This window comes from Pan troglodytes, chromosome 16, assembly GCF_028858775.2.
Source record: "Pan troglodytes isolate AG18354 chromosome 16, NHGRI_mPanTro3-v2.0_pri, whole genome shotgun sequence".
In the NCBI taxonomy this organism is placed as follows: domain Eukaryota; kingdom Metazoa; phylum Chordata; class Mammalia; order Primates; family Hominidae; genus Pan; species Pan troglodytes.
Window position 1 is genome coordinate 91,129,457 of NC_072414.2, and position 20,912 is coordinate 91,150,368.

General features: G+C 35.0%; 1 protein-coding gene across 19 annotated transcripts in view; it reads left to right on the top strand.

The window, feature by feature from the left end:
- Positions 1-20,912, top strand: part of LRRC28 (leucine rich repeat containing 28) — a 136,688-nt gene that overhangs the window by 63,612 nt on the left and 52,164 nt on the right. For 17 of the 19 annotated variants that reach the window (XR_010151816.1, XM_063795435.1, XM_063795438.1 and 14 more), the window contains one exon: positions 19,137-19,343. The exons of the other annotated variants lie outside the window; for them this stretch is intronic. Coding sequence is in view for 16 of the 17 variants with exons in the window: in XM_063795435.1 (XP_063651505.1) it covers positions 19,137-19,343 (207 nt within the window). In the remaining variant the exon portion in view is untranslated. The remainder of the gene's footprint in view (positions 1-19,136; positions 19,344-20,912) is intronic. 19 annotated transcript variants of the gene reach the window in all.

Here is a 20,912-nt window from a genome sequence, read left to right on the forward strand (position 1 = left end):
TAGTGGAGAAAGTAGCCTTTAACTTGTCATTTTAGCGAATTATTCTTAGTGCAAGCATACATATAGAAATCTTTCTGGTATTAGCATTTTTTTGAAGTGTGGCTCATGCAGGACAATGGAGTTTACTTCATTCTTGCAGATTCATATAGCTAAAGACAAATGTAAATCTTTGGTTGTAGCTTTCTCTGAAAGCAATAAGATGTATATACAACTTTAAATCTTGGATTTTATTTACATAGGGTGTTATTTGACATCAATTTTTATTCTCTTTACTCCAAAGGAATAAAATAGTAAAAGCTAGAAAATGTTTTTCATAGATTTTCAGCTCTTCAGAGGATGAAAAAAAATTTTATCATCAAACAAGGAATCATGCAGTTCTTATAAAAATTCCCAGAGGAGCACAGTATAATTTCAGTGTTGATTATTTATTTAAAATATTATACATAATTTAGTTTTTGAGGACAGCAGCGATCAACAGACAGTAATATCTAGGTAACAGGAAAGTAAATTCATTTTATTGTTTTAGGTGCTGTTTAGATACTGTCATTGTTTAGGTTCTGTTTCTGTATTGTTTCTGTGATAGAAAGTTTCTTGGTGTTTTGAATCATTAACCAAACGAACTTTCTTATTCTCTTATTATAGGCTTAAAATGAACTTCCAGTGGAAAGTCACTACTACTATCCTAAAATTTTTATGGTGGGAAACAGAATTCTAGGATCTCATGCCAGTAGTGCTATTGACAGTCCATATGCTTGTTTGTTGATTAAACTCAATTTTGAAACAATTAGAGACTCATATGCTGTCCATATAGTTTGAACCAATCATTTTTTTCTTTTTAATTTTTTCCAGCTATTACCTGGTTTTGTACAAATTAGCTAATGCTATTTTGTGGGTAATGAAGGAGGCCGTATAGAAAGGTTTGAAGTTGACTGCTACTCTGTGGCCCCAATTTTGTTAAGCACCAACTATGATAATAGTCATGATTAAGATAAGGTATCAGGAATACCATCTTCAGGCCAGACATCTGGCTCACACCTGGAGGCTGAGGCAGGAAGATAGTTTGAGGCCAGGAGTTCCAGGATATAGTGAGTCGTGCATTCCAGCTAGGGCAACAGAGCGAGAACCCGTCTCCAAAAAAAGAAAAAGAAACATTATCTTCACCTACTAGAAGCCTGTTTCCCACTCATGAAATTCTTATTTTAAATTATGAATTCGTAACAAAAAGCATCATACATTTTAAAAAGTTGAGTAAAGCATCAAATTAACAACTTTTGTGTGCTATTAATGGAATCTGCTCATGTTTTCTGGAAATTTTAACTTAAATAAAACATTTAGATATTAGTGCTATATTGGCTCAACCAGTAAGCCTTTTATAAAGTTTGTTGTATCTATGTTGACAATATTTCTGAATGTAAGGTTATATAAAAATCATTTCATCCATACTTTTGGTTACTCATACAGTTTGTTATATATACTACTTATATCTCTTAATGAAAGTGAATACAAAGGAAATAATTATTTGAACAGTAGTTGTATCCATGTTTTTGTAGACTCATTTCAAAACAGAGTGCTCTTTTTTTCCTTTTAATTTTATTTACTCTAGCATTCTATCTGGCCCTTTTCTTGTGAAGAATTTGTATGGTAGAAACCACTTGCCTCTAATAAGGAACTAGAGAAATGGGAATTAGGGAAGAAGGAAATAGGGAATTAGGGAATAAGGAAAGTCATTTTTTTGGTGGAAAGATTTGAAGGAAATTATGGATACAGTTCATTCCATATTTTATGAGGAACTTTTAAATTCTATTACTGTATTGGGAACATGTGCCATAGGGGGCTGAAGGCCTGTTTTTGCCTATAGGGAAGAAAGTAGAAAATTAATGGATGATAGGAGAGAATTATTGTACAAAGAGAGATTTGAGGTAGGATTTAAATAGAAAACTCTTAAAAAAAAAAAAAAAAACTCTTTGAACATCCTTCAGGAGAACTACAAGAATAAAACAGTATCTGTAAAGTATTGAAAGGACCCTGGCGGATACAAGCTTGGACACCAGGGAAGGTTTTTTGTTTGTTAGTTTTTTAAAGATGAAGTCTTGCTCTGTTGCCCAGGCTGGAGGAGTACAGTGGCATGATCATAGCTCACTGCAACCTCAAAATCTTGGGCTCCAGCAATCCTTCTCCTTGGCCTCCAAAAGTGCTGGGATAACAGGTGTGAGCCACCTACTGGGCTTTTTTTTTTTTTTTTTTTGGAGATGGGGGGAAGGTTTTTTTTAAAGCACAGCCTAAAGTTATAATAGTCAGAGCCTCATAAATTTTGCGTGTACACAAGTATGCCAGTGACCATGAGTATTAGACTAGGATTTAGCCTCCCATTTTCATTTCGTTTCCCTTGAGCAGGGTCCAAAATAATTCCTTTTTATTTTTCCTGTATAAAAGGAAAAAAGATTAGAGCTACTATTAAAAATGTCTATGCCTTTCTGATGGAATACCTAGGGAAAATGTGCCTTAAAATGTTGATAACCAACCTTTTCCAAACTTTCTTTACATGTTCTATGAAAAAGTGTGCGGTGGCCAAATGTATGGGAACCTGCTGGTGAATCACAATTAAGTGGGTTTCCTGACTTGATAATGCTCTGTGATATGCTAATGTGTATTACAGTAAACTGTATAATGTATTGTTTTTCCTAAACTTAATAGACCATGAGAACATTGCTCTGAACTGGTGTTCCTGTGAACACAGTTGGACTAACCGCTACTTGAGATGTGTGTTGTTCCATAAGGTCAGTAGTAAAAATTATGACAGACATTTGGTTTTACTTAAAGTTAATTTAAAAATTAGACGTCAGCTTTCTTTTGTTCTTTTTTTTAAGTTGCTTTTTGGGGTGTTGTTTTGAAATAATTCCTATATTTTGCTAATCTGCCAGTTCAAATAATAGGAGAGTAGAACATAAACTTAATTTGGAAAATGTTAATATTCTTGGAAATTTTATTTGCAACTAAAGCATTTCTGAAAAAAATATGACTTATAAAACACGTCATCTCTGCAGCGTTGAACTGTTTGCTATTCTCCATAAACATACAAGTTTTATTGTTCTTTTCCACTGTTTTGTTACTTCCTTCCTATTATTGAGGAGCATTTAAAAGCTTTGTTGATGCAGTGCACAACAAAAGATTTGTAGAACACAATAAAAGATTTTGAATTCTGGTATGTATTGACTGCCTTGCAGCAAAGCAGTAGTCCTCTTTGTAGTATTTTTGCAAAGATTGGGAATAAACAGAAATCTGAAGAAATACGTTTTTATGTGTTCTCATTAGAAGCATCATACAATTTTCTATAGTACTTGTAATTGACAGAAACTGTATGAAATTTGAGATTTAAAAAAATTTTATAATGACAGAACTTGTGAGACCCTCAGCAATATAGATTTGCATAAAAGCATTATATATACACATTTATTAAATTTTTGTTTTCTGTTGCAGTGAACCAGAATATCATTAGGAAACTCAAATTTTTAGAATTTTAATCACAGATTTCAGTGTGATAATTCTTAGCTAAAGTAAATACAACTAATAAATAAAAATATAGCAGGTGCTTACAATTGTTGTGTTTCTTGTTCTAAGGAATCCCAAAGTGTGTGAGGAGGCACCATTAAATAATTAATTTTTATTATAGAAGTAGTTCACAGCAATAGAAATAAAAGTTTAAACAGCATAGGAAATTTTGAAATGAAAAGATAACATCTTTCTGTGCCGCATTTCATTTCTACCCTTGATATTAATAATTTTTGAGTCTTTTTTTTCACTCTGTAGGTGGTTATTTGAGAACTCTAAACAAGAGCAGGCAGTAAATTTAGAGACTTTGCTTTTGTATTAAGATTAATAACCAATATATGCCTATTCAGAAATCTCTAATGCAATGTTTTTCATGTAAATTGTGATGTGAGTTTCTTATTGTTTCTTACAAAGGCTATATATTAATATTTAGAAATCAAAATTATATATTGTATTTAGTATGGAAGTATTTTAATTGAGGGGTGTTTTTTTTAAACTAGATAATTTTTGTGTTGTGCATGTGTTTTTCCAGTGGTTTCCAAATGTTCTATCAGTGGAGGTCATCAACCGCTTTCTGTTTTTCATGGTAATTTTTTATGGGAATTTCAAAGAAAGAAACTGGAGTGAATCAGTTTGGTAATCTGAAATGTATATGCACTAAAATGTTTTCCTTTAAAATTTCTTCCTGTTTTGAATTTGGAAAGTGAGATGAAAGCAGTCATCATTATTATATCATTCTTTCCAGCAAGTAAAATAGAGATTACTTTTACTTATTCTGTGCAAAGTAGTAAAGTTAAAAAATAAATTTTTATTCTGGACTATGATGCTGTGATATTTCTTAAGGCAATGATTATAATAGTTTTATACCAACAATAGACACCTAGTGGCCTCATTCAGGTCAAAGCCTGAAAACTCCATTGTGCTAACTCAGTAAAGAAAAAAAAGCCTCCCTAGAAGAAGTCTATAAAATTGACCATCGCTAAAATAAAACATAAAATGAAAATCTGCGTATGTGGTCTCCATGAATCTTGAAGAATGAGGAAGATAAAGGATTTTTCCAAATAGAAATCCATGTACAGACACAAAGCGATAACAAAGATGCTAACTTTTAGAATAAATGCTTTTAAAAATCAAAGACAATATATCTGAAGAAGAGATAAATGCCATTTCTCTCTAGCAGTTAGTTATATTATAATTGTCACTTAGCAAGAATACTTTATTGACTAGTTGGTTAGATACCAGCGAACACCTGGGAAATAACTTATTTGGAAGAATACTGAATGAAATTCTAGTGCATAATCTAGTCACACACAAAGCACGAGGTAAAATGTCAAAACAGTGTGTTTTTTTTTTAAATTACTGTCTTTAACATTTAAAAATTTCTACTGGAAATTAATTGGCAAGCTTGACACCTAGACATAAATATTTAAATCAAATTCATTTTTCTTACGTTTCTCAGATGTCATATGTTTGGGAACATTTTATTTTATTTTATTTTATTTTATTTTATTTTATTTTATTTATTTTTTATTTTATTTGAGACAGAACCAGGCTGGAGTGCAGTGGTGCAATCTCAGCTCACTGCAACCTCTGCCTCCTGGGTTCAAGCTATTCTCTGCCTCAGCATCCCAAGTAGCTGGGACTACAGGTGCCTGCCACCACGCCCAGCTAATTTTTTTGTACTTTTTAGTAGAGACGGGGTTTCACCATGTTGGCCAGGCTGGTCTCCAACTCCTGACCTCAGGTGATCCGCCCTTCTCAGCTTCCTGAAGTGCTGGGATTATAGGCGTGAGCCACCGTGCCCAGCCGGGAGCATTTTATTTTAAAGCTCCCAAATAATATTTAATTATCTTTTATAAATATAATAGATATTCTGTTAAGAGGTCTTGTTAATTGCTAATATAATTTTTTTAAGTTCTTCTTGTATATTGCTTATATTAGACAAATGCATAATTAATAGATTTTCTCCGTGTGCTTCCTGGTATTGTTCCTAACTTTAAGTTATGGTCATTTGTTACTAAATATAACCTGCCACACATTCAAAAGTTATGAATATATAGCAAGCCTCTTATAATATGGACAGTTGTGTCCTATACTGGCAGACCCTAAGTAATGTATTACTAAGGGTTATAAAAAAATAAACATGAGTTCATGTTTAAATTTGTAGACCATTACTCTTTAGAGCCAAAATAATTGCTGGATAGGTTCCAAAGCAAGTTTCCCAACACCTGGTTAACTCCTGGTGCCTTTGAAACATGTTATGCACTTGGAATTATAGGAGGGAACACATGCTAGTAAGCATGCAGCTATAATGGAGTGTAATAAGAGCATGGAGAAATATGCTGGTGCTGTTTGAGCCCTACAAGCAGTCACCCCTTCAGACTTACTGGATCATGATGTGAACCAAAATCAAACTATTTCTGGCCCATCAAATAGACCAGGTAAGGCATAGATTTGGTTTTGCCAAACTGGGTGGATCTGGTTGTACCTTCTCAAATGTGAAAATGATGTAATAGTTAAACAAATACACCCAGATTCCAAATTTATAAAGTCAGATCATTGTTAATTCCTTCAGATTAGTTAATCTTGAAAATACACTTATTCCAAAAAGACTTCATGGTTTTTAAGTTTAAATAAGATCTAATCGAGTTTCTAAATAATTCCAAAAACAAAAGAACATCATTGTTATAAGAATGCCTCTGAGCTGTCATTGAGTATGTTATTCAGAGGATGCCAATCTTGTTTAAACATGAAAAAAATGTTTTCCTTTAGACTTGCCTTCAGAGTTTGAGGCATGTTCTTCTCAATATAATTGATGGTATCATATCCTTATCGTTTTGGGGGTAGATTTGATCCCTAGAATCCATGAAAAAATTCTATATCAAGATCTTAAGGGAATTTCAAAACAAATTTCAAAAATATGAATGAACACATATCATTGGATTGGTTTTGCTGGCTTATGATCTTGAAGGGCAATATTTATTTGCTTACATGACTTCTGACATGCCTGCTGAAAATTTAGTTATGTTATTGTATAGTCAACTCTAAGTTATGCACGTTACATTTATTTCTGTAAAACTGTGTCAGCTATATAGCAGATCACACACACAAATTTGAAAATGCATAAGAGACTGGGGCTATTTAGCTTGTGGGCAGCTGGCGTTTGGTCAGTAATGTCTTATAGAATACTCCCATCACTTGCATTCACAGAGATAATTATAAGACATTAAGGAAAACTTAAATTATGTTAAATGTGCAACAAACCTCTAGCAGTCTTGGATTTCACTTTTTTTTCCTCCAAGGATTTGTGAGTTTCCTCAAAAGTCCACAACTGTTGTAATTTTGCTAAGCAACAAATCTGAATCATAAGTGTGAGGTTTGTGTGCAGCTGCAAGTCTGGTCTGCGGCCACTGAACAAGTGAGGTAGTTTAAGGAATACATTAAGTCAAAAAATATTTACTGTGCACCTACCATGTGCTAGACTCTGCTAGGTGCTAGGAATATGGGGAATATAGCAGCAAATAAAGTCAAAGCCCCTGTTCTTATGAAATTTATTTTCTAGTGGGAGGTACACACTGTGGTTTGACATGTAAATAAATGAATAAGTAATTAAATAAGTAAATGCAGGGAGGGAATAAATAGGATGCCACAATTGAGAAATAGGGAATCTGCTTGAAGTCAGGGAAGGCCTTTGTGAAAATGTGATGGTAACGTTCTGAAACACAAGAAAGAGTCTACGGTTTGGAGGGTTGGGAAGGAGCATTCCTGACTGAGGAATAGCAGATTCAAAGGCTCCAAGGGAAGAAATAACTTGACACTTCATTGGGCCAGACAGAAGGAAGGACAAGGTAATTAGATTGTAGCGAGGTGGGGAAGAGAGGTGGGCCAGGGCTGATCTGGAGACCATGTTACTAGTAAGATGGTGTTAGAGATTTTATTGAAGTGCAGCAGAAAGCCAGGGCAGAGTTTGGGGGCAGGAAAGGACCATGATCTGATGTATATTTTAACGTCACTGGCTTCTGTGTAGAAAATAGATTGGAGGGGGTGAGAATAGAAGCAAGAAGACCAATGGGGAGCCTTGTTGGTTGAGTTCAGGCAAGAGATGCTGATAGGCTGAGCTTGGTGTCAACAGTAGAGGTCCTCGGACAGGCTAACAGATTCAGTATGGATTTTGGAATGTGGACTCCTAAGGGGCCCTCACCTACCTTTGTTCTGTATTTCTCTCTATTCTATAGAGGGTATAAGTTACAGTGGTGTTCCCAGATTTGGTCATTACCCAGTTCATAAAATATCAATAAAATAAGGGTATGTTTTTTGCTTTTTAAAAAATAAAATAATTAAAAGATTTTAAAAGGTATACTTTTCTTACCTGGAAAATTATCTTCAGACCCCCATTAGGGTCCAGATACCATTTTACAGTATGCTAATCACATTCTAGTTTATTCTTTCAGCAAAGAGATAATGGTGCCTCCTGTGTTCCAGGCACAGAGCTAAGGCATGTTGTTGCAAAGGTGGGCAAGACAGTCCCTGCCCTTTAAAAGGTCATGTCCTGGGGCGAAGCAAGCAAGAGCCAAATAAACAGCTAAGTTACTATTCAACTTTGTGGAAAGAACCAGGCTACTGAGTTAGCTTGGGTGGATGGTGGCTAGCGAGGCTTTGACCACTTTGTTGATGCTGCTGATTTTTCTGTGGTATTTCTGTATTTAATTTAATTTCTGTTCTTTTCTATCATCCAGTAATTTCTCACAATTTCTGGTCCATGATGCCTGCCAGTATTTTTTCTTACTGCTTTTGTAGATTCTCTTTCCCACCTTTTAAAATAATGTACACTCAGAAACATCTCAGAACAAAAGCATCAAAGTTTATTTGTATTATTAAGCATAATTTACCACAGTTTGATTTTGGCTCCCTGGTCTGTGAGCATGATTCACCCCACGTGTAGAGACCAGGTCCTTTCTAGATAGGCTGCTTATTTGCAGTGACGAGTCTGGATTTAAAAATATAAGTACAATAATTTGGTGTTAAAGGATTTTAATCCTCATATCAGAGAATCAGGTTAAACTCCTTCTTAGGAAGATATGAATTCTGCTTTTTAAAAAATGATTTTAGACTATATCTAGGATTCGATCCCAATTGTTACAAGGAATGTGTAAGAGGTTGCGTTGTTTGATAATTGCAGTTAACTTAAGTGTGTGGGACATCCTGAATGCTGTTCTTAGCCTTAAAAATGGACTAATATTTCAAGTGAATCTGAATTGCTTTTAATTTTTTTAATTGTCCAAGGAAGATAGTGCTTCACAGTTTCTGAAAGTCATCTATCTCCCAATAAAGAGCCCTTTTCTCTGTGTTAGAGTTAACAAACATGTTTGTGTTTGCAGTTATTTTCATAATAAAAAACTTCATCAATTACAGAAGTATTTATATTGAGTTTACATTTAGAATATTTTGTAGTATGAACTGAAAAGTTAGAAATAAATACTAACTTTTCTGTTATTATTATTGAATTATATGGGATATTTTAATCACTATTAATCTCCTGAGTTAGGTGTTACTCTTTTTTCTTGAACAGCGATTCGATGATCTAAATAGTTGAGTAAATAACCCAAAGTTGCATAGCCAATAAGTAACAGGATTATGGTTTGAACCTATTTGTACGTACCAGAGTATGTGCATTCCACAGCTCAAGAGAAAGAAAATGGATATGAAAAGGAAGACTTACTGTACACCAAATGAAATTTGTCATTGAAATGTTGTCTTTTATTTGTTTGTACAGTAGTCCCCTATTATCTGTGGGAGTATGTTCCAAGACCCCCAGTGGGTGCCTAAAACCTCAACTAGCACTCAACCTTATATACACTACATTTTCTTGATCTAATACCCTAAATGACTAAGTGACTAATGGGCGAGGAGGGTAGACAGGGTGGATACACCGGACTAAGGGATGATTCATAGAATGAGATTTCATCATGCTACTCAAAATGGCATGAAATTTAAAACTTACGAATGGTTAATTTTTGGAATTTTCCATTTAATATTTTCAGACTGCAATTGACTGTGGGTAACTGAAACCTCAGAAAGCTAAACCGCGGATAGAGGGGGATTTCTGTATGTTCTCAACCCAGTGTGCTCTGGAGCTCAACTTAGAGCTATTTTTAGTGGTACCGGAAAAAGCAAGTGCTTAAAAATATCATGTCTGTTATTGACTCTCTGTGGTCACTAGCTTGGTGTGGAGTGGGTGGCTTCCTTCCCATTCCCATTTAAATTTCAGGTTAGGTCATTGTGCATCAGCACAGAACTATGATTTAAAGGGGACTTACTGTGTTTTTCTTTTGAAATTGACACCATAATGTTATTTTTGTGCCTAATCTAAGTAATTACTATGTGGCAATAATAAAATCATTTTCAGAATACTCTATAAGTAGCTGAAAAGTTTCAAGGTATTGTGTATTTAGCACAAAAGTAAACAATGCAAACAACTGTAAAGTTAGAGACACTAAGGAAATAAGGTGTACAGACTTATGTTTGCTCCCAGGGAAGGGGTAGAAAGGATTGGGAGTGGTGTGAAAAGAGTAGGATTCTACCAGGATTCCAAAAAGAATGCATTGTAACTCTATGTCGGTAATACAACATTAATTTCAGCATGACACAGCAATAAATATTTAAAATCAGTCTGTCAATTTCTACCCAAAAAAGCCTCCTGGGATTTTGATAGGGATTGTGTTGAATCTGCAGATCAGTTTGGGGAGTGTGCCATCTCACCAGTGTTGTCTTCAAATCTATAAACATGAAATATCGTTCTGTTTATTTAGATCTTCTTTAATTTCTCTCAACAGTATTTTGCAGTTTGTAGCATATAAGTTTTGTACTACTTTTGTTCAGTTTATTACCAAGTATATAATTTTTTTTGGTGCTGTTGTGAATGGAATTATTTTCTTAATTTAATTTTGGAATTGTTTTTTCCTGATGTATAGAAATGCAATTGATTTTCTAATATTGATCTTGTATCTAGCAACCCTTTAAAACTTGTTTATTAGTTCTAACAGTTTTTGTGGATCCCTTAATTAGTATTTTCTACTAAGGATCATTTTATCTGTAAATAAAGTTTTACTTCTTCTCTTCCATTCTTGTTGCTTTTTGTTTGTTCAGTTTTTGCCTTCCGGCCTTTGCTAGAATCTCCAGTATATTGTTGGGTACCAATGGAAACACTCAGCCTCCTTGCCTTGTAGGCACAAGGGGGATTTAAGGGGAATGCACTCAGCCTGTCACCATTAACGCAGTGTTCCATACGTTCTCAGCTAGAGGTGTTTTGTAGATGCCCCTTATTGGTTGAAGGAGTTGCCTTTTGTTCCTAGTTTGTTGAGAGTAGTTATCATGAGTGGATTTTAGATTTTGTGAAATGCTTTATTCTCATTCCATGAACATGTATATTACATTGATTTTTCAGGTGTTGAACCAACCTTACATTTCTAGCATCAGACCCACTTGTGGGGAAGAGAGGTGGGCCAGGGCTGATCTGGAGACCATGTTACTAGTAAGACGGTGTTAGAGATTTTATTGATGTGCAGCAGAAAGCCAGGGCAGAGTTTGGGGCAGGGAAGGACCATGATCTGACGTATATTTTAATATCACTTTGGCTTCTGTGTAGAAAATAGATTGGAAGGGGTGAGAATAGAAGAAGAAGGCCAATGGGAAGGCTTATTGGTTGAGTTCAGGCAAGAGATGGTAATAGGCTGAGCTTGGTGTCAACAGTAGAGGTCTCGGAGAGGCTAACAGATTCAGTATGGATTTTGGAGTGTGGCCTCTTATGGGGCCCTCACCTACCTTTGTTCTGTATTTCTCTCTATTCTATAGAGGGTATAAGTTACAGTGGTGTTCCCAGATTTGGTCATTACCCAGTTCATAAAATATCAATAAAATAAGGGTATGTTCTTTGCTTTTTTAAAAATAAAATGATTAAAAGGTTTTAAAAGGTATACTTTCTTACCTGGAAAATTATCTTCAGACCCCCATTAGGGTCCAGATACCATTTTACAGCATGCTAATCACATTCTAGTTTATTCTTTCAGCAAAGAGATAATGGTGCCTCCTGTGTTCCAGGCACAGAGCTAAGACATGTTACTGCAAAGATAGGCAAGACAGTCCCTGCCCTTTAAAAGGTCATGTCCTGGGGCAAAGCAAGCAAGAGCCAAGTAAACAGCTAAGTTACTATTCAACTTTGTGGAAAGAACCAGGCTACTGAGTTAGCTTGGGTGGATGGTGGCTAGCGAGGCTTTGACCACTTTATTGATGCTGCTGACTTTTTTGTGGTATTTCTGTATTTAATTTAATTTCTGTTCTTTTCTATCACCTAGTAATTTCTCACAATTTCTGGTCCATGATGCCTGCCAGTATTTTTTTTACTGCTTTTGTAGATTCTCTTTCCCACCTTTTAAAAAAATGTACACTCAGAAACATCTCAGACCTACTTGTTCATGATAAATAATCATTTTAAGTGTTGCTGGCTTTCATTTGCTAATATTTTGTTAAGGACTTTTGCACTTATGTTCATGAGGGATATTGGTCTGTAGATTTCTTATGATGTTTTTGTATGGTGTTAGTATCAGGGTAATGTTCATAGAATGAGTTGGAAAGTTTTTCCTCCTGTTTTCTGAGACAGTTTGTGAACAATTGATATTATTTCCTCCTTAAATATATAATAGAATTGAAATATTTGTTAGAATAGAAAAGCCATCTGGACCTGGTCTTTTCTTATGGGAGGATTTAAAGATTTAAAATTACGTATTCAGTTTTGTTTTGTTTTTTATTTTTTTTGAGACAAGAGTCTTGCTCTGTTGCCTAGGCTGGAGTGCAGTGGCACGATCTCGGCTCATGGCAACCTCCACCCCCCGGGTTGAAGCGATTCTCCTGCCTTAGCCTCCCGAGTAGCTGGGATTACAGGCGTGCACCACCACACCCAGCTAGTTTTTGTATTTTTAATAGAGATGAGATTTCACCATGTTGGCCAGGCTGGTCTCAATCACCTGACCTCAAGTGATCCACCCACCTCCCAAAATGCTGGGATTACAGGCGTGAGCCACTGTGCCAGGCTACTAATTCAGTTTTTTAACTTGTGATACATCTATTTAGATTTTTAATGACTTCTTGAATTTGGTAATTTGTATCTTTTTAGAAATATGTTTATTTAAATTGCTAATTGGTTGAAATAAATTTGTTCATTTTATAGTATGTCCTTTTAATCGTTTTAATTTCTGTAAAGTTAATAGTGATATTTCATCTTTTGTTCCTAGTTTTCCTAATTGAAGTCAGTTTTCCTTTTCTGTGTATGTATTTATTTGCTTTGGTTAGTCTAGCTAAAGGTTTGTCAATTTTGTTGTCTTTTTAAAGAACTAACTTTTGTTTTCATTGACTTTTTTTTCTGTTGCTTTTCCAATTTCTATTTCATTGATATCTACTCTAATTTTTATTATTTTCTGCTTATTTTTATTTTAGTTTTTACTTTTTCTTTTTTCTAAAGGTGGAAGCTTAGGAAATGGATTTCAGAACTTTCTTTTCTAATATAGGCATTCAAAGCTTTAAATCTCCCACTAATCATTTCCTTGGCTACATTCTATGCATTTTGATATCTTGTGTTGGTTGTTTCTATTTGGCAAAAATATTTTCAAAGTTTCCTTCTGATTTATTTTATTATTATGGGTTATTTAGAAGTGTGTTGTTTAATTTCCAAATACAGGGATTTCCTAGATTTCTTTCTGTTGTTGATTTCTAATTTAGTTACCTTTTGGTCAGAGAACATACTTTGTATGATTTAAATTCTTTTAAATGTGAGACTTAATAGTCTAGCATGTGGTCTGTCCTGGAGAATATACCATGTGCACTTGAAAAGAATGTGTGTATTCTGCTGTAGTGTTCTTCCTAGATGTCAAATTAGGTCAGTTTGTTTGCAGTGCTGATCATAATCCTGAAAGATACAATCCTGAATGTGAGAACCCCAAATGTTGAAAGATCGAGTTTCCTAAAGATCAGAACTCCTAACATATAAAATTCTAAAAGTCACAATTGTGAAAGATCAAAATCCTGAATGTTGAAATCCTGAAAGCCGAATTCTAGGGAAGGAGTTTTAGTACATTTTGGTTTTACCAGGAGAGTTGCATCATGTTAGGTGGAACTATTACCTTGTTATTGTCTTTATTTGGAAATTAGGTATGGTTTAGGGAGACACATGAGTGCCAGGTTGACAAGGAGTGGACTCGTGGCCTTAATTTTAGGTGTCAACTTGACTGAATTAAGAAATACCTAGAAACTTGATAAAGCATTATTTTGGGTGAGTCTGTGAGGTAGTTTCCAGAGGAGACTAGCACATGAGTCTGAGTCGACTAGGTAGGGAAAATCTACCCTCATTACTGGTGGGCACTATCTAGTAGGCCAGAGAGGACAAATACTGAAGGCGAATTGGTCTCTGTCTCAGAGAAGGGACAGCCTTTTCTCCTGCTGCCTTAGACGTTAAAATTCCAGGTTTGACATCTTTTGGGCTCCAGGATTTACACCAGCAGCCCGCCGGGTCCTGAGGCTTTTGATCTCAAACTGAGAGTTGCATCATTGGCATCCTTAGTTCTGAGGCCTTCAGATTGGGACTGAGCCACACTGTAGATATCCCAGCGTTCCAGCTTGCAGACAGTCTGTCATGGGACTTCTCATACATGAACTGATTCCCGTAATAAATCCCTTCTCATATATCTGTATACATATCTTATTGGTTCTGTCTCTTTGAAAAACTCTAATACAGATTTGGTATTGGGGAAGCCAAGTATCATTCCTTTTTGCCATTTTCCTTTTAACACAATGGAAGAGATCAGTGAAATTGTTCTCTTGCAAAAACGCTGTGATAAATTAAGTGTATGAGGCTACTTAATGGTAAAAGATAAATTTTAAAATATAATTGGTGCTGTGAATACAGAAAATCACTTAATTATAATGGTAAAGCAATAACCAGACTTTCAAATAGACAGCATACAGTTCAAAAATTTGTAGAACACAACCACCCTCCAAATATAAGTGGAGAGAGTTTTGAAGATCATAGAAGTGAAAATGCAAGTAAAAAATACAAGAAATCTCCCCTGCCAAATGTTTCAGTGGTGTACAACTTCTGCCCCTTCACTCATAGTGCCACTTTGTTATGCTGAGCATTCCATCTTTGCATAATTTCCAACACTGGAGGTATAAATTGTGTAAAAATTTCGAGAGTTCTAATTTATTGTGTGTATTTTTATAAATTTGAGTCCATAAAATTACATTATTACAATGTTAACTTTGGGTATAAGCATTGGGCATGTGTGGAAGAGGTTGAAACTTCCTCAGTAAATGAAGAGATGTCCATTTTGTACATCTGCATATGTGAAAGATAAAATTTCTTGAAATCTTTGCTCTTTGGATATGGATAACTGCATATTCAGTGGTTGACCCATCATAGTTTTTCATTGATCTCGTCAGAAGACTTAGGTTGTTCATCATGGTATTTCATGCAGCTGACTGCAGTTATAAAGCTGGCTGCACATGGTCACCAACCATAGTGGTATGCATGTATGCATTTTTCTTTTTGACATATTTCCTTATGAATATGGTTTTTCTGCTTGTAACTATTATACCCATGCACCTATGATTAATATATCTGAGTGTTTATGCTTGCAAAAAATATGTATGTTTATTGCCTATTTTATTGCGTAAAGTGACCTATCAAGTATTGTTAGGTTTTTATGTTTCTAAAATAAACCCTCTTTATAAAATAAATACATGTCTTTTTTTAAAAAGGAATTTTTAAAAATTCTTTCGAGAATTATACTTTTGGGATAATATTGATCTTTCAGGATTGTGATTTTCATTCAAATTTTACACTTTATTGATTTTGGATCTTTCAGGATTTCAACATTTGGCATTATGGTTGTCAGGAGTGTGTCTTTTAGGATTGTGGCCCAAGCCCATTTGGTTGATTGTGTAGTTTTAAGTTTTCTATATTCTTAGTGGTTTTCTGTTTAGTTGTTTTATTTTTATTGAGAGTAATGTATTAAACTCTCCATCTATCATGTTGAAATGTCTGCTTTCCCTTCCAGTTCTGTCAGTTTTTTGCTTTATATAATGTTAGGCTCTCGTTAGATGTCTATATATTTATAGTTGACTTATTTTTCTAAAGTATTATCCATTTTACTATTATGAAATATTCATCTTTGCCTCTTATAGCATTTCTTGTCTGTTTTTTTCTGATATGAATATAGCTGCTCTCTCTTATGTTACTTTTTGCATGGTATGTATTTTTCCCATCCTTTTACTTTTCAACCTATTTGTGCCTTTGAATCTAAACTGTATTTCTTATGGATAGCGTATTGTTTTTTATGCAGTTGACAGCCTTCCCATTTGAGTGGGTTATTTAGTCTGTTCACATCTAATGTAATTATTGATATGATTGTGTTTATTAATACATCAACCATTTTGCCATGTGTAGTCTACATATCTTGTATTTTTTCCCCATACCTCTCCTTTTATTGCCTTTTTTCATGTTAGATAAATATTTTTAGTGTGCAATTTCAATTACTGTGCTGACTTTTTTTAACTATATATTTTTAGTTATCTTCTTGTTTCCTCTGAACATCATGAGTCATTTTTCTATTGATGCTTTCAAGATTTTTTATGTATCTTTGTCTTTTATAGTTTGATTATGATGTGTATAGGTGTGGGTCTCTTTGTGTTTATCCTACTTGGTCTTTATCAAGCTTCTTAAGTCTTTAATATTTCTCATCAAAATTTAAATTCATAATCACACATTGTTGCCCCATTTTACAATAACGCAAAAAAAGGTGCAAGCCTTAGTAATTTTTGCAGCCATGTAAAAACACTTTTTGCACATTTAATTATTTTTGAAATATGTTCAAAATCATTTATTTTACTTGCTGCCATGTAAATTTTGATGGATTTTTTTCAAATACCTTTAGGTAGATGGTTTGCAAATAATGCAATTCAGAGGTATTGATGACATTTTAATTGTTTTTCTATAAAAATAAATTTTTAGCATTGGCATCAGCACACTTAGAGTGTAATAGTCTAGAAGCTTGTGCCTGTCCTTGACTTTTTCCTATTTTATTATTTTCCATATCCGATCAAACCTACCTCATGCTTTTGTTAAAAGTACCTGTGGAATTTGTCTTCAAATTCTGTTGCACTGCCTCTGTCCTAGTCAAATGCCTACTTGTTTTGTCAGCCTAGGATCTCTTTCTATATCATTGCTTTCTGCATATTTGCCTGTCTAGCCTTTCCAAAAAACATCCTTTCATCCTTTAAGAATCTTCAGGAGATGTCATATTCTCACAATAGCAAGTCCAGGCTCCTCTACCCAATATTTATTATCATTTCTGTCTCCGCCAAGCTCTCTGTCTCTCTATTGAATTTATTTTCTGCTCTTCTCCCATTGGTGTCTCTGTCATTTGTTGGTCCCCAAAGAGCCCATTGTGCAAGCTGTATTTAGTTTTTCACCTCCATGCTTGTCCTCATGGTTTTAACCCCACCCCATGCCCTGCTGGTAATGCTTTATGCGTTTTCTTTGTGCCTTATTCAAATTCCCATCTCCAGTAAATTTTGGAAGAGTTTCTCCAAGCCTTCACATAACCTTCTCTGAGGTCCTCTTGCACCTTGTCGGTTGTGTGTGATATGCTTCTCAATGGCAGAGGCCTTGTCTCATCATTGTCTTGACACGGGCTGTGGTATGTCTGGGATTGGTTACTCTTCTCTCCCACGTAGTCATTTTTTGATTTTTAAATTTAGTTCTTTTTCTTTTTTCTTTGTATTTCTTCTTATGACATAAAACACGATGATTCTTCCTCATGTTTTATCCCCACACCCCCAAAATCAGAAGCATTTTTGTTTTGTGAAAGAGATAGACAGGCTTAGCAAGGTGGAGTACTATGCCAGTGGAGCCAAGCGTGAAATTGACTCTCCTGTGCACCAGTTAAGTTCAAGTAGAAAACTCCCTTTCAGAGTCACAGGCTGTATGCTGAATCCTACCTGCCCGCTCCACTGCAGATGTATATTTTGTTCAGTATTGAGGAAATTGAGCAGTAATGTATGAACTTCCTAGCACAAATTCGTAAATATTAGAAAAATAACTACAAGTTAGGGTATTTTGGACTTGTATTACTTTTATAAAGTAAAATAATTATTTTAAATCCTCCTACTAACAAAAAGTCTATAGCAAAGATCAGCAAACCTTTTCTGTAAATGGCCAGGTAGTAAATATTTTTAGGTGTTGCAGGCCACATATGTTCTCTGTCACATGTTCTTTGTTTTTATTGTTGTTTACCATCCTTTAAAAATGTAAAAAACCAGTTTCAGCTTGCAGGCAGGACAAGAGCAGGCCATGGGTTAGATTTGGCCTATGAGCCATAGTTTACCACCACCTGGTCTGTAGCAATGAGAAAAACTAATCTGTTTAATTGAGCATCCAAGACGGCAGAAGACTCTTACCCAGTAGAGAAGACATTGCTAATACTAATCCAAGTGTTGTACAAACTGGAATGTGCACAGAGGGGTACTGTCAAGTGGTAGAGCCTGGGAGACCTTAACCTCGGAGGAATGACTCGGGAACAGGGACAGGATGAGAGAAGGGAAGAGATGGTATCACAGTGGTCTTCAACGTCTCAGTCTCCATGATGTGAAAGTAGGCTTGTCCTGCACAGTGCTGACTGTAGGTCTTCAGTGTAATGTGCTGACCTGGGAAACAGTAAATGTCCTTCCCCTAAAATGGTGATTTTCCCTGAGAAGGACTAAGTTCCTTGTAAGGAACTTCCTAATCTTCACTCAAGTCTTAAGTGATTTGATGTATGAAAAGGACCTAATTGTACTCTCCATGGAAGAGATGACAACTGTAGACATCAATGATGAGGGAATTTTGGAGTAAATGGAAGTATTTAATTTGGGAATTAAAGTAAGTCTTTATAGGGTATGTATACTTTGGGTTTTTTAAAAGGTGCCACATGCCTAAACGATATCTAAAAATGTTAGTTAACTGTATCTCATTTTATTGTTACAATCTTTACCATGGTGAAAATTTCCAAAAGACATTCTAATTTCTACTCCAGAAATCTGTTTAACTCATATGAACAAGTTGCACTTACTTCATTGCTATTATTCATAAATCTCCTATTTTCTTCTTAGATGGATGGTAAAATCACACAAGTGGCAAAAACCAGGTTCCTTGAAATGACTGTAATTGTTCTTTTCTCACCCTGGCAACAAACTTGACTCATCAAGATGCAGAAGCCATAGTGACAGACTTCTGGTTCAGACTCACCACTTTGTGTCTCTTTTTTTCTCCATGCTACCCAGCCCTTTTCTCCATTTAAGAAATGTTGGCAGGGTAATTTAAAGACACTCACCTAGCTTGGATTATTTGCATTTTCACCAAAAATCCTGCACTTCAGCATTCATGTTTATGGAAATAGTCGCAGCTACTGATTTCATTTGGTTAAACTGTTATAATATTGATTCATTTTGTTTATTTCAGTTCATAAGGATGCAATTTATCCTAATTTTGATTTTGGTTGTAGAGGTTGGCGATTTGAAGGAGCTGCAGACACTAGACATTTCTACCAATCGTTTGCTAACTTTACCCGAGAGGCTTCACATGTGCCTTTCTCTGCAGTACCTCACTGTGGACCGAAATCGTCTATGGTATGTGCCGCGCCATCTCTGCCAGCTGCCCAGCCTCAATGAGCTCTCCATGGCTGGAAACCGTCTTGCATTTTTGCCACTTGGTAAGTGATTGTGTTTAAAGTAAAGCAGCCAAAGAATAAGATGGAAAGCCTTTGTTTCTTTGACTAGAACCAATTAGTTTCCTTCCTTCTGTTTATCTTGACGACTGCTTCTCTAAGTTTGTTTTTGCAGTGAACAAAGCACAGTCCTAGTTAACAAATGGAATTTATTTCAGTGAGGGATTTTATACTTTAAAAAAGAAATCTGTGCTAAAACTGTGTTTAGGGATAAAATATATGAGATGATTTCCTCAGAGAAAGGAATTAAAGAGTGTGTGTGTGTGTGTGTGTGTGTGTGTGTAAGGTATTGAACAATATGAAAAGATAGCTAGCTACTGGTGTTAAGTATTGGCTTAGATGTTAACTTCTCCCTAGAAAAATTGGTATTGGGTATCTTATACCCAATATTGGGCAATAATTAATATTGCCAGATAACCAGATTATAAAACTTTAAAGACCTTAAAATTGGCTGAACTTCCTGCTGAGCTAGAAATGTCAGCCTGGCTAAAAAATAATATATTATCCACTGTAGAGTTCTGTAGCTGACCCATTTTGACATATTATATGTCAAAGTACATAGGCCTTGAATAAAACAGTACATTTATTTTATAGATAGCTGAATAATTTTGTTAACTTGTAAGAAACAAAAGTGCCATTTAAAAAAATTAAAATATGAGGCCACTTTGAACCTTAAACTGTCACAATAAGCATCATATGATTTTACTCATAAAAGCATTTTTATAATTTATCTCTGAGGGTAGTAAAGTGAATAATTTACTAGTCCCTAAAGGAAATATTTTCCAACATAATACAATGCACATATTATTTTCAATTTAATATGTTCAAGGTAACTTTAAAATAATGGATATATTAAAATCAATGGAAATAATAATCAAATTTGAGGAGATTATTTTTCCATAAATATAATTAAATTTTGTATTTATAAAATTAACAAAATGAAATGAGGCCGTTTCAGAAGCAGGCTACATTTCTAAGAAATCAGAGCTTCTTTCAAGTGAGAAAAATATCAAATATAAATAGAATTTAAAAAATAAATGTACCTGCTGCACTAACCCCACAGGTCATAGACCGATTATGGTGGGCAGGCACCAATTTACAAATCTAGAGATCCAGCTTATAGCCTGATTCCACCATTTCACAGTGTGTGACCTGGAGTAAGTCACCAGAACCTCTCTGAGCTTCATAAATTTTATTTTCTGTGAGCCAGAGATCATATTTATCCTGCTTCCTTTATCGTTATTTTGAAGTTGAATATGATAGTTTATGTATAAGAATTATAAAGCACTGTACAAATGTAGATGATTCTCAAATGAGAAGATACAACTTGTAGATTACCATATCTGACTTAAAAAATTTTTATTCTTGAGCCAGGCATGGTGATGCATACCTGTAGTCCCAGCTACCCAGGAGGCTGAAGTGGAAGGATCACTTGAGCCCAGGAGTTTAAGGATGCAGTGAGCTATGACTGTGCCTGAGAATAGCCACTGCACTCCAGCCTGGGCAACATACCAATACCCTGTCTCTAAAATTTTTTTTTTACCCCCCTCACAT